General features: G+C 41.2%; 1 protein-coding gene across 2 annotated transcripts in view; it reads right to left on the reverse strand.

The window, feature by feature from the left end:
- arhgap24 (Rho GTPase activating protein 24) overlaps positions 1 to 14325 on the reverse strand; it is a 94276-nt gene that overhangs the window by 32533 nt on the left and 47418 nt on the right. The window contains exon 1 of one of the 2 annotated variants that reach the window (XM_042509462.1): positions 7408 to 7815. The exons of the other annotated variant lie outside the window; for it this stretch is intronic. Within the exon in view, the coding sequence (XP_042365396.1) occupies positions 7408 to 7429 (22 nt within the window). The 5' untranslated portion in view covers positions 7430 to 7815. Of the gene's footprint in view, positions 1 to 7407; positions 7816 to 14325 lie in introns of those variants that run through there. 2 annotated transcript variants of the gene reach the window in all.

Below are 14325 nucleotides of genomic sequence, written 5' to 3' on the forward strand. Positions count from 1 at the left end.
TAATGAGTTGTCATGAGGACAGTGGGTCAGTCCGTTCAGGGAGGTCACAGTGCTGTCATAAAGCCAAGTGTCTCTGTTCTGATTTCATGCCAACTAAATAAAGAGCTGTGTCTGTGTGTCCTGCCAAGGCTGCTGTAAATATACCATTATGTAAGGGGAATCGATTTCAACTTTGGGAAAAGGAAACACGGCTCAGACCTAACTTAAAGTCCAGAGGGCTGTAACAAGGTATTATTACTTCCTTACAGTGCTTAGGTATTTTTTGGAGTATCTGAACTTTACTGAGCTTTTCTTTTTGTTCAGTTTTTTTCACTTTTCACTTTTACTTTACTACATTTTCTCTGAGCATCTTTGTTACTTACTGCAAAATAGGGAAGGAAGGGGGGAAGGGACAGATTTTATCAGTAGCATTTACTATTCTTATGTTAATACTTAAGTACATTTATTATAACAGAACTACTTTAGATACTTAAGTGCAGTAAATACTTGGATGCTTGGCGAGTATCATGGGATATCATTCATTTTTTCAGTTGCAGAGCAAACACCAGGTATGAATTCCTGACATGCCATTCAGATTTACAGTCTCACAGCCATCAGTGCATGATATATATTTGTCCATTTGGTGATCTGTCATAGTGAGATACATAACCATAAGGACACCTACATGTTTCACTCAGACACACATCATAACACGCACATTATAAAGAGTTGGCTGCACATGAAACATGAATTCTCCGACAGTTTGTTGATGATACAGAGCTAAAAGTGCATTAAAAACTAGCGTCAAGTTAACTTTCGAGAGCTCTCCTGCAGAACCACTCAAGGTTTTTCTCTTGGATCTGTATGCACTGCACCTTTCCAGAAGCTTCCTCTGAAGTATCAGTCGGCTTGTCTCGCTGATGTAATGTTTCAGCGTCTCAGCATTGCGTGCAAGTGTTCAAGTGACAACAGCTGCCAGCCCTCACCAAAACTTGACGCTCCTAACATTTTAATGGGATATTAATCCCCCCGGTCAGTAGTCACCGAAGCCCTGAGTCGTCTTAATGGTTCGCTTGTAAGGATTTAGGTATTTTAACAAACCTCAAAGTGTTGTCAAGCATAGTTCAAAGATGTTTAGGATTAATCTCATCTTAAAGTCACCACAGAAATAAATGGGTCAAACTGAATGTTTGTGGTTTCAGTGGCTGAGGGCGTCTATAAATGTCAATTGTGATTTATATTTACTATGCCAGTTATGGCTGTTAATACTTTACAACCAAACCCAACCTTACAGGATTATTCCAGGTTTTTTTTTTTTTAAATGATTATTACTCTTTACATTGACTTCAAATCACACATTTTTTACACACCTTACAGCCATTTTCCAAAATCAAGTTTTAAGATGTTTGATTGGGATTTCCTGCCCTGAAGGCTGCCAATGGTTCCTATTTCACTTAAGTAGGAACACTAACTTTAGGAAACCTAAAACTTGCATAAAAGGAGTTCAGATTTTTTGGGGTTGTATGAGTTACTTATCTATAGTCAGTGTATTGGAGAGAGTAGCACACCCCTAGTTTGGAGAAGCAGGCTGGAGGCTGGATGTTAAGAAATATACTTCTGTGGATGGGTGAGCAATAAAATGTATTTTACCCACCCAAAAAAACATTATCAGATTAAGTGTACACTACACTGAGAGTGTTTTCAATGCTTTACCTTGTCATCGGACACCAATTTTCATTTTGTTTGCATAATCTTGTACATTTGGATCTAAAATAAAAAACGAATAGCTAGAAAATTCATTCTGCAGCTTCTGTCTTCCCAGTCAATTGCATCATTAGTTTATGTTACCTTGCACACAAAGTGTATATATAGTATTCTGTAGTAAATATGCTGGTATTTTCCCATAATGGCTTTGTGAATATTGCTGTTTGCATAATCTTGTATATATCCATCTAAAATAGCTAATAGCAAAAACATTCATTCTTTTTGCAGCAGAAAGCTAAGATTTCTGTCCTTCATGCCACTGCATTGTCACTTAGGCTACTTTAGGTGTAGTGCATAACTGTGAAAAAATGCACAGGGATTCCCTGTTAATGACCATCACAACATCTTTGCACTCTGTTAATACAAAAAGCATATCTCAAAACTATGTATATAGTTTAGATTAAGAAATATTTTGTTACGGTCTCTACATGAAGAAATCTCTTGATCTCTTGGATCAATATTTTGTGGGGGTTTTTTTGTAGTTTTTTTTAATACACAAAATGTCACCTCTTCAAACAATTATTACAGTGTATTGACTTACATAACCTTTTAGCTTAGGTTATACAGATTTTAGGGAAATGAAGTATTTGCTGACACTCCACGAAATGACACCACAATAAGCAAAGATACCAATGTAGGCACCGGCGGACCTTTTCTAATGCATATTTAAAGGGATTTTTACTAAGACAAAGAATGGCAGGAACAGACACAGACAAACATCCTGGCACTCTGAGAAATGACTGAACCTCCCTTTATCCAGGCCGCAGATAGAAACAAGGAGTGGACTTGACAAAGTACCTGTTGCTCTGCTCACTAATACCTTCTAATATCACCTTTCAGCGCGGATGAGGGCCTCGGGGCTGATGCACACCTGCACTCCCCCCAGCACTAAATTGGTAGGTTGAGTCAGCCTGGCCTTTGGGGAAGCCCTTTGAACTTTTCAGACAGGGTTATAGAAACCCGGCTTCTGGTTTATTGTGTGACTACTTATTCTGTCCTCATGAGAACCAAAGAGAAGAAGGGATGAAGGAGGATCAAAAAGGAAACAGAAATAACTCGAGTCTGGCTGAATATGCGGTTGGTGAAGACCTTTGACCAGAGAGATGCAACAAAAGACTGAGAGCTGAGTCTTAAGAGAAATGCTTTTTGTGTTTTTCATTCACCTTTAGTTGTTTCATATTAACCTCTTTCTGCTTGATTACTTCAGGAGATTGAAGGGTGTGTCAGAGGTTATTGTTGATAGAAAGCAGAGATACTGTGGTATACATGCATCGTTCATCACTTGGCATGAGCCTTTCTCATCACTTCATATTTCTACTTCGTGACTGATGAGGTGGAATATCAGTGATACCATTTTTGGTGCGGAAATATTGAACGTGTTCCCAAAGCTGTAATAAACTCATGCTCGTGTCTGTCTGTGCCGGTTATTTTCAGTGTGTTTCCAACACGTATCTGTGTGAGGCATGCACCAAAAAATGTTGACTGGCCGGCCCAATTATTTAGACATCCGATGGATAGCATCCATCAGCTTCGGCAAGATAAGCGTGTTTTCATTTTGGCCATCACAGCAGTCCTGTCTGCGTTGCCGCTCCACATCCTCGTTGTTTTCTCTGACAAAGCTGGCCAAAGCACTGTTGGCCTGAGAGGGCTGCAGTGCAGCAGGGGGGAGTGCAGGCAGGCTGGGTCAAAGAAAAAAGATTGGTGGTGATCTAAGTGGAGAGACAGAGAAATGCTGACCATGAGGTTGGCTCTTTGTGAGTTTAAATGTGTGCTTTGCTGAACTGTTGCTGGTGTTGTTTGGTCAGTTATCTTGATTCAAACCTGTTCTATGACACCTAAATAAAGTACTTTACAGTCACTGTAATACTGATAATGAGTTACAGTTTTATCTATGATGTGTTTTTTTTTTAAATCAGTGTACAGTTACTGTACAGTGCTGCATGGATTATTAAGGGAGTTTTTGGTCTTTCCTATACAGAGAGATCGCTGTGTATTGTGTCGCTGCCTTTAGCAGCAAAAAATAAGAAGTATTCTTAGGGTTGCAATAAGGGATGGTTATTGTTTAAAAAAATGACGACACCATTACCAATACCAGAACACTTTAAGTGATACAGATGGAGTACTTCATTTGAGTGGTGTGTAGTACAGCCATACTTTCACTTGTATTGTTGGCATCTCGGCACGCTGAACTGCCAACTCTGTCAAAAACAACGCACTTGACTTCATGAACCCAGCGTGTATGGGTTGAAGTTGATGCTGTGGGAGTGTGAGCTCCATGTCAGGGACAGTTTTAGACCCCACCAAACACACTGACAGGGCTGTTCGAGTCAAAAGACTAACTTTGCCTCATGGTTATTAACAGGTTTAACAACAGAGTCATCCTGTTTTGGTGTCAGTGTGAGTTTGTTAGGAGTGTTTAACAGCTCAGAGTTGGATGTTAGCTGCTGCTGCTGGGTTAGCTTGTGCTAACTGGGCAGACATTGAACTGGCCATTTGCCATGGATCTGTTGTTGATCATCTATCTGTTGTGGGGTTGGGGGATCAGACCCTCGGCACAAAAAGGACTGCATGTAGGTATCATTTGATGTTTTGATACTACTTGGTAGGCTATGGGGTTATTTTGGTCGATAACCTTAAAAAGTATCGACTACCCATACCTAGTTGTAAGTGACCAATATTTTGATCAACAATTTACTGCTCCTTTTCTCTTTTAATCAGTTAATCATTTACTCACTTGAAAACACCCAAAAGTGATGTCTTGAAATAGCTTTTTAGTCCAACAGTCCCGAACTTAAGGTGTTCAGTATAACTTCATGTTAGATAAAAAGAAGCAGGACGTGGCATTTTTGCTTAAAATTTGCTAAAACAATTACTAGATAAATTTCATGTCATCTAATGTATCAACTCTTCTCTTCAAAATAACCTCAACAAACCCTGCAACCATTACCATGCTGGATCCCTTCAACATTGTTGTCAAAAGAACCATTTATTGGTCAATCTTTTAGTTGTATAGTCTAGTCACTTTCTGCCTCAACAGGCAAGTACTGAGAGAGATGTGTTAAATTCAACCAGCAGATTTCTCTGATGTGCTTCCGAACACAAACTGGTATTTAATACATTTAGTTTTTGAGTTCAACATGTCAAACATATAAAACACCTCTCTCGATAAACAATTCTTGAAATCTAATTTATGCTCTTACACTCTACAGTTTATCTTCCCTCTCCTGTCTGTTGCTTCAGATTTTTGCACGAGAACTTCTTAACCAGGATGGATTTACAGGCAGGCTGGGAGCCATGAATTCAGGAGCGTGTTCTGTTATCTGCCTCCAGCAGCCAAGCAGAGTGAAATCTGACCCAGCTTTAAGAATTTTTGCTTAGCATGATTTCCCTCCTCTGGCAAGATTTTTTTCAAGCCAAGTATCCAGTACAACCACACCTGGGTGGCATTTAAACTACATGTTTGGTTTAAAGGCTTATGCTATAATACAAGTTATTCTAATGGCTCAGATAGTTAAATCCTAGTTAAACCACTTCAGTGGTGTTGGACTGCCATCAACACAAAGTGCAGTGTAAGACAAAATTGTTGGCATTGCTTAATCTTTACAAGTTATTAGTGTATGTAAGAATTGCTAAACTTGTATTTAGTCGTCTTTTTCTTTCTATGGAATCATGTAATTTTTTTTCTTAATACATGCATCATGATCATTGGAGTGCAGAGCAGCAGAGCATGAAAACATGGAGCATTTACTGTTAAAGAGATGCTGTCTGTACTCTGCTAATGAGAAATATCTACAGGGTTTGCTGGTGTCACCTGTTTGGCTGACTGCCTCACATTTCAGTGTGCAATCACATTACCTAACTGGTTAATGGCATCATGCTTTATCTTCTTCGGAGGTGCAGAAAGATATAGATTGCTGCTTTTAGATTTACTCATTTTGAGTCATTGCACATCAAAGTCTGTGTACAGGTCAGGTCATGTGGAGTACGACTGCATATGTGAAAAAAAGCTGTATAAGGCCTCTTGTGTCCCTGAAGGATATCACTTGAGTTAGCACAGGCTGTGTCTGAAGACTACAAAGTTGAAAATGAAAAAAAAATCTGAGGGTGTGGTTTAAAAAAATGAGTTTAAAGCCTTTTGTCTTAACTCTGTTTGAAGCCAGCAGCTAGAGGCTACATTTTCTGTGACTGGCACAAAACATCCCAATCTCTTTCCAGATTGCTGGCAATTGAGTGGCATTGTGGGTAATGTAGACACCAGATTTTGACAAGGAAGAATTTGTGGAATAAAAACGGAACATCTCTGATTGTGCTGCAGTTTTGCACCTTAAAAACCCTGTTTATTGTGAGACTGACAAGAATCCAATGCTTTATCAGTGGTTTACTCTTTTAAGGCTCTGAACTTTTGCCTCGTTTTTTGTAACTTGCGTGCAGTTATTTCACTTTGTCTCTGCATTCAAGTCCCAAGTCAAGACAGGCAAGTCCCGAAACCAGTTCTGAGTCCTACACAAGTTAAAATGTTCTCTTTACCTAATGCCATTTTAACAAAGTAAACTGCTCAAGGCCAAGTGAAGACACAAGTCATTGATGTTAAAGTCGAAGTCGTGTTGCAAGTCCCATCTGATTTTGTCAGTTTGAAGTCATCAAATTATTTGGCACCCAGTAGCTCACCTGGTGGGGGTAGTCTTCCCCTCTCTCCCCATCTCACTCCAAAAGCTGTCCTACCAAAGAATAGCACCCCCCCCTCGCCCCCCCCAATGTAATAAAGTCATCAAAAGTGCAACTTGAGCCCAGTTCTTTCAAATTGAGCCTACACCTCTGGTAAGAAGTAAAATGTGTTCTTTTAACTTATCACCAGATAACAGTATCTCGTCAATGAAAAGTAAATACAACTGCGGTATATAAACTGTGATGTATTGAAAATCAAACATCATTATATTTTTGACCAAATACCTCAGCACTGATATTGCAATGATATTACAGGAACTATTGATGCTTTCAAAAAAAATTAACACAAAAACATTTTGATAAATAATCATCAGTCATGTGGATATAATGACTAAGTGGATAAAGGCAAATCAGAGAACAGTTACCTCCATAAAATTACATCACTTTACTGCATTACGGCCTTTAAAAATTGGAAAAGACAAAACTTGTCATATATGATATCTGAATTACATGATGATATATTTTTTATATCACAATATTGAATTTATGTCAATACACTGCCCGTTCCTAGCTGCATATAAAGTGAAACGTTTAGTGAGAAGTAATAACTCGGTTATTCACAGATCATGTTTGCAGATGTTTATACAGTGGACAAGTCTAAAAGAACCTGCAGCAATGACCCTTTAACAGCAGGAAAATCAGGAATGTAAGCATCATAAACTTCTCATCTGAGATCACAGCTGCAATACATATAAGCTGTAAAACACCTATGTGCTGACGTGATGAATGGACAACATGTGGAAAAGGCGCTTTCTCAATAAGAACTGATAGAAACTAACACTAAGTTTAAGACAAGCAAAGCTATCTGAGAAATCCTTCCACCTCTTCCTGAAACTAAAAACAGGGCAAAGTCTAAAAATATCCCTGCCATCGTAACGAAACGCTCCAAACCAGACACAAACATGTTAGTATTCATTACTGTTATGTAAAGACACAGACCTGGGTTGGAGTTAAGATCCATGGGGTGCAGAGGAAGACGTGCCCCCTTCTCAGCGGGAGGTCGAGGGAGCAAAAGCCACGCTGTCGCTGCTGACCGCCGGCCCCCCGGTGCCACTTCTTCATCTGTTCTTGTTCAGTGCCACAGAGAGATTTATCTCCTTCTGTTTCTGCTGTAACACACTCCACTACACTCACCACTGTCCTCCTTACTCTCCCCCTCCTCCTTCCTTTACTTCTCGCTTTCCTCCACCTCATATAACTCTTTCGCCTAAAACTTCATTTTGTTAAGTCAACGGCAGGTCAATGTGACACACCAGTCAGCAGCACTTAGGAAAGGTCAGTCTTCGGCTACTCTGTCTGCCTCTCAGGAAGCCTTTCCTCTGCTTGTACTTCTGTCAAAGCAGCTGAGAGAGCAGAGGAAGCGTGTTTCGAAGTCACACACGAAAGAAGTATAGGAGAGAGCGGCCGAATGAGTGAGACAGCACGCCGAAGGCAAGATGGTGTGTCTGCCTGTCTCTGAAGGAAGTGAGAGGGGTGGGGTGGGAGCTGGTGGTGGAGGGGGAGGGAGTACATCGTAAATCAAGCAGCCCTCCCCAAAGTGGGGACCTGTAAATCTGGTGAACGAAGAGTGGGCACCCGGCCAAATGACTCATCCACAGTGCTCTATAAATACAGCCGCGCGGGGTCGACGAGGCTGCTGCTACTGGTGGCCAAGAAGCCCTGAGACACTGGAGTTTCTCCCTCCTGGAGGAAGGTCTTTAATAGCCTCCTTATCGTTTTTCAATCGCATCAAGACTTAAAGGCAAAACACACATCATTGGAGCGCCCCTCTTGAACCTGGGCTTGCAGGCTGATTAAATTTAACGCTACCTGCTGGAAAAAAAATGGAATAGTCGGGAGACATCTAAATATTTATCCAGAGAGAAATCAGTTTACATACCACTGGTCTGAACATTTAAGTTAGGAGTCCCCACCAGACAAACAGGCTGTAGTGGCCCAGCAGAAACTTTACTGGAGGCCAAAATATGCCCTCGCTGAGACCCGGCCAACCTGATACATTAGGGAACAGGGGTTGCAGATGGGGGTAAGAGTGGGAGGCTAATGGAGGACATTGCTATGTGACATGTCAAATACCGATCCCCTCAATAAGGCTGTTATGTAAGCATATGAGCTTCCTGTCCTGTCCCTCTCTTGACTTGAGACTTGGCCTGTTTGCAGGCCTCAGTGCATTTCCTCCGGAGGATCTCACTCACCCAGACTCTCACACACAGGAATAATGACACACAAGACAGGAAGAAGGAGGCCTGGAATTCTCTTACAGGAGTGTAGATGAAAATAAAGCGGATATTTGAAACATCTACCAAAAAAGGTATGCAACTTATGATGAGGACATGCTGACTTAAACCAGTCTCTTGCTTTTTGTCAAGTACATACATCAATCAGCAGTTCAGTAGCTCATCACACGAGAGTCTGTGTCTGATTGAGATGCAAAGAATGTAAAAGAGTCAAATACCAATGTATCCTCAAAAATTAAACATACAGCCTATAATATCTAACGAATTAGCACCCCATGAATAACATTACATATTTATCACAAATTATGTACTTAATGTAAGATAGATAGATTGGGTTTAGGCAAGTAAAATTACATGATGTAAAGAAACATGATGGCAGCACACCTAAAATAATTCAAAGTTTACTGGGTTTAATATGGTCCTGAATACCGGTCTCCTTTGTGAAAGTTCTGTGTTTGTTTGACCAACATGTTCTCATCCCAAGTCGTCACATACATACGGCTGTTTTGCAGTGGACTTCTGCGTGTTTACATATTACACTGTGGGCATCCTTCTGCACCTGCTCTTTATGTTCCAGGATGCTACTACCGTGATGTCAACATGTTGTTACAGGCAGTGTTTCAACTGTCCAGCAATGTTTCATGCACATGTGAAAGATGCCCTTTGGCACTTGTGCCAAAAGCACTGACAGAGTGGGGCTATTTGACGAGTTTGGAATAAGAATGGGCTGGTTATATACGAATTGTGGTGCACAAATATTGTGTGTAACAACCTGCAATAAATGTGTGTAAAATTCAAGGTTGTGTTTTGTTCAGCTGCATTTCATTCGCAATACCTTACATTTGTTGTCCTTCACAGCTCAGATACATAAGCATTTGCCTCCACAAGCTGCAAGTTTATCATCTTTTCATTTTCTGACAGCTTTTTGAACACTTTGTTGCCTGCTACATGATATAAAAAGTGGAGCAGGCAACATTGCATGTCTACTCCTCCCACATGTCATCTTCCCATGTTGTTATTGCAGCTGCTGTTTCCCATTAAGTGGTTGATCAATCATGGCTTCATGAAAAATGGGCTTCATCATCTGCCAAAGAGTTTAAGCCATTATGCGAGCTCCCACGAGCTTTGTTCCCATCACTAAAGTACATGAACTGAACATTGTATTGTCACGGGGCACAAAGGAGGACTGTAACCACTGATCAGATGGTTGTTGAAGGTACTGACGAAATATAAAAGCATCAATCATATTCACGTGCTGTGACAAAGTTGTAATCTCCCACTTACAGAACAAACTGTCAAACTCTGCTCTGCCTCTCTCCTGCTGCTGTGGGATCTTTTCCTCTTACTCCACCCCCACCTCTCTCTCCACCCAGCCACTCCCCCTCCTCAGCCTCATCACCTCCACCTGGTGGTCCCGGCTGCTCTTCATCTCCAATCAAGCCAGTATTTAAGCAGCCCCACTCCACTCACTCTTTGCCAGATTGTCTTTGCTTCCATGCCTGACCTTCCAGCACTCGCTCTTGGACTGTTTTTCTCGGCTCGCCTCTGACCACCTCTCCTAGTCTCTTCCCCAGTAAAACTAACAGCCTTCTGTCTCCGACCACAAGTTTTGGCTGTGCATTCTCTGGTTCTCGTCTGCCTGTGGCTGTCCGGTGTTCTACTGCTTTGGCTCCGTTGAGAGAGATCGCCATTCTTCCAGCCGTCTTCAGAGCCTCCCACCGAGCGAAACATCTCCTCCGTGTGAGTGCCGCTGGTGTTTACTGTTCTGTTGGTACATCGATTCCCCGCCTGTCCTCATTGATTCCGCTTCCTGCTCCTACTGGATTTGTCTGCTCTGCTACCTGCCTGACGCCAACTCTGCTTTCTCCTTGACCACGTGCCCTGCCTGCCCCTCTCTGGAGTCTCCACTTTTCCCCACAAGCTCCCTGCTGTTAGTGTTTCTGCAACTTACCTGATACATTTACCTGCCAGTCCGCTCCACGTTCAGAATTTCCCCACTCGAACTCTGAATTATCACCTGTGAATGTGAGCTCACCCCAGTCTCTCTACGAACTCTGCGCCACCCTAGAACTGATCACTGTCCCTACTTACCTGCAATCTGATTATACTCACATTTGCTCCTTTCAACCTGCCGAAAGATTAAATAAAGGTATTTACAAACTACTCACCTGCTCTGCTGTGCTGCAATTGGGTCCTACCACACCCCGTTACGAAATCATCATTTCTCCAGTCTCAATTAAACTGATCTAAGCAATCCCACCCCATTCCCCCCAGACTCTTTTTTCCTTCTGCTGGATGTGACAATCCATCTCTTTTCTTAACGACCATCCCAATTAGAGAAGTTAGCCATTACACTCAGTATCTAATAACCTTAAAAAAACCCCTAATATTTTCTGCAATCTGCAGACCTCATACTGTCATTGAATTTAACACTCTCCAGACCTTGTGCCATAATGAGCAGCCTAAAAATCCAACGCAGAAGGGAGGCATCCTAGTCAGAAAGTCCCCCTTTAACAAACCTGATCATTATAAAGGTCTCCTCTGAGTCTACAATCACTGAACAGCTGGCTGCAGCTGTTCTGGCAGCCAAGACTCCCACGGCACTTCCTGCAACGATACCTTGGGAAACCTGGTCATTGACCTTTTTCTAATCTACAAAGCCACATGTAGTCAGGATTAGCAAACTTCAAACCTTTCAAGGATCTGTGAGAGGGTAGAAAAGATGCTGCCTGTGCTTTGGAAACCAACAGGAGTCTGTATTGTTACTTTTAAATCCATCTGACAGTCAGACAGAGTTCCCTCTCCAGCACCTTGTCACAGGCTTTCAGAGGGAGGGAGTTCAAGTTGTCTGCGATGTGTTTGAGCTCACAATCCCCAAAATGTTCTGCTTCCAGCATCTGCCTATACAGATGAGCTGCTCCTAAATTCTGTGTGACACTGAAGAGTCTTTTCAATCACCAACATTATCCAGACAGATTTCATCCATGCATTGACTTGACATTCAAGAGTTTCCTAACTATCTCAGCAACCTCTGCCAAGGACATTTTCTCAGACTCCAACATTGTCCTCTTTTTTCTCCTGAATAAAGGATGTGTCTGCTGGGTTTTCTTTCCGAAACAGCTTCTTACACCTTCCAACTATTTCCCCAGTTGATTGTGAGCATTTTCCTGCCTCTGCAAAGAAACACTGAGCAACGTCCTGGCTTCGTCTTCTGGGACACAGAGTAGTTTTCCAAAACTTGATAAGAAAACCTATAAAAATCATCCTCCATTTTCTGTTTGCAAGCTTGTGCTTTGGCAGCTCGGCAGCAGCTTTGCTGGCCTGCAAATAACTCCAAGAGTAAGGAGTACCAACTTGGTTCACAGGGCTTATTTTAGTCTGCTAGCACTGGTCTTTACTGGTGTGAACCAGCAGGACTTTGAGCTACCACCAACAACTAGTACCACCTCCATGTATTCAAACTGTTCCCATGCCTTGTTTGTACGCATACCTAAAAATATTAATGTATTACAATTTGTATGTAACATGTAATCATGAGCTAGATATTTGGGTATAATCCATGTAATCAGGGCGGTTTTTATCACTGCGCTGATAGAAAAAGAAGGTAGTATAAAGTGCAAAAGTCCACATAAGGCGGCAGGTGTGGATGGTCAAGCAACACAGGACTTTCCCTCAATAGACTGGTGTTCAGAATTGTGTGAAACCAAGTGAACTTTAAATTATTTTAACATTTGACATCACCCTTACCGACATAACTTTACTTACCTAAACCTAACCCATAAACTTCAAATTAGATACGTAACAACATTCAGTGCATTAACGTGACGTAACCACTTGAGGGGCGTTCATTTGTTAGATATCACATGAACCACTGTTTTTGCTAGGCTATCATTCAAGCCGTTATATGAGGATCCATTAAAGTATTTGAACAGTAAGGATAATGATGGACATTTTGGTTGGCATCTAGCTTTGATTTTAACAATATGGGTAATGCAATGGCTCATTTTCAAGCGTAGCCCATCATGATTTAGTGTCTTAGCATACTAACATTTTCGTATTGGCATGTCATGTCCTGGGGTATCTTCCCTGTCTGCTTTTTCTTTTGGATCGCAGGTGTTCTTACTTTTGCTAGTATTTTGTCGCAAACCAAAGAACTAGATGGATTTTAGATTTGGACCTCATGGTGGAACTAAATGACCGGTTAAAGGGTCAACAAAGTTAACATAAATAATCCTGAGGGGGGGGCGTGTATGTACCCAAAACCACAAATGGTAACCTCATTGAGCTAGAGGTAAAGTTAGGGGGTTATCAAAGTCAGTAGAATTCATCCTATGGGGACCATGAATGACTGCACAAAATGTAAGTGTCTGATATAATGACCTAATTCAATATGAAAACTCTTTGTGTTGCATCAGATGGAAAAAGAAAGTCTACCATTGTCCTCACTTAAAGTAAGAACAAAAATCTAAATCTCTTGGGGTGATACTGAATCATTTTTGGAGCTGTCTTAGACTATTTTCTCACTTCATGGAGCCAGGACAATGACAGCCACTGCGTGTGTGTCTGTCTGCTGGTCCTCTGTAACGCTGAGTGCTTTAGGTCATAAATCCAGATATCAAGAGAACAACAACAAGGCATGTGAATTTTAGAAGCTCCCACATGAGAAATGTCAACAGCAGCAGATTGCCAGGCCACAACTCCTCCAGGAGGCCGTATGCCGCTGTGTCACAAGCTGCAGGTTATTGACTTTACATGCACACTGGGAAAACATGATGTGCGTAAATATGTCTACACACACATACATACACTGAGGAAGAGAGGAGAGAACGGAAGAGAGGGAAGAGAAGTTCAGTTTCTGACCTTTTCTAAAATGTCATATCGCAAAGCGGATTCTTGAGAGAGAGAAAGGACACACGCTCTGCACAGACGGACGAGTGGGGTAAATGAAGATAGTCGATACTTTAATATGCAAAACAGAATCTTGTCACTCACGCCGCTCCACAGTAATATCAATACATTTCACTTCTTTCCCTCTAACTGCATGCCTTGATACTGCTGCTGTACTCCTCTTTGACTTATGATGCATTAGAGGCTGTGTGGGCACTATACATCCAACTGCTAATTAAATCTATAGATCAAAACATGGAGTCTGAAACAGGGCGCTGCTTCTTGTTTATATCCGCTGTGTCAGATTAATGTGATCAAAGCCTATGGATTAATATATATTCTAGCTATGACAATGGAGTGGGTGTAAGAGGTGGTGCTTGTGTATGTGTGTTGGGTGGAGAAGTAATTGTATTAGCTTTTTTATTTATTATATCTGGGTGGGGCTTTCTCCCTGAGCTCCTTAGAGGTCGATAGCTGAGTCTCCTGTACTTTATTTTAATCAGTATTTTTTTTCTCTTTATTTTTATTTGTGAATTGTTTCCTTTATCATCCGTCTTTTCCTTTTGACATGTGATGACTTCATTAATTCCCACACCAGGGAAATTCACATTTTTGCAGCAAGAGTCAGAAAAAGAGAAAATACAAAAAAGTAATTTGAGTGCAAAAAAAGGATAAAATATTACAAAATGAAAATTAGATAAGATAAAAATAAAAATAAAAATATTTTCAAAATCAC

Source organism: Plectropomus leopardus, chromosome 20, assembly GCF_008729295.1.
Source record: "Plectropomus leopardus isolate mb chromosome 20, YSFRI_Pleo_2.0, whole genome shotgun sequence".
In the NCBI taxonomy this organism is placed as follows: Eukaryota; Metazoa; Chordata; class Actinopteri; order Perciformes; family Serranidae; genus Plectropomus; species Plectropomus leopardus.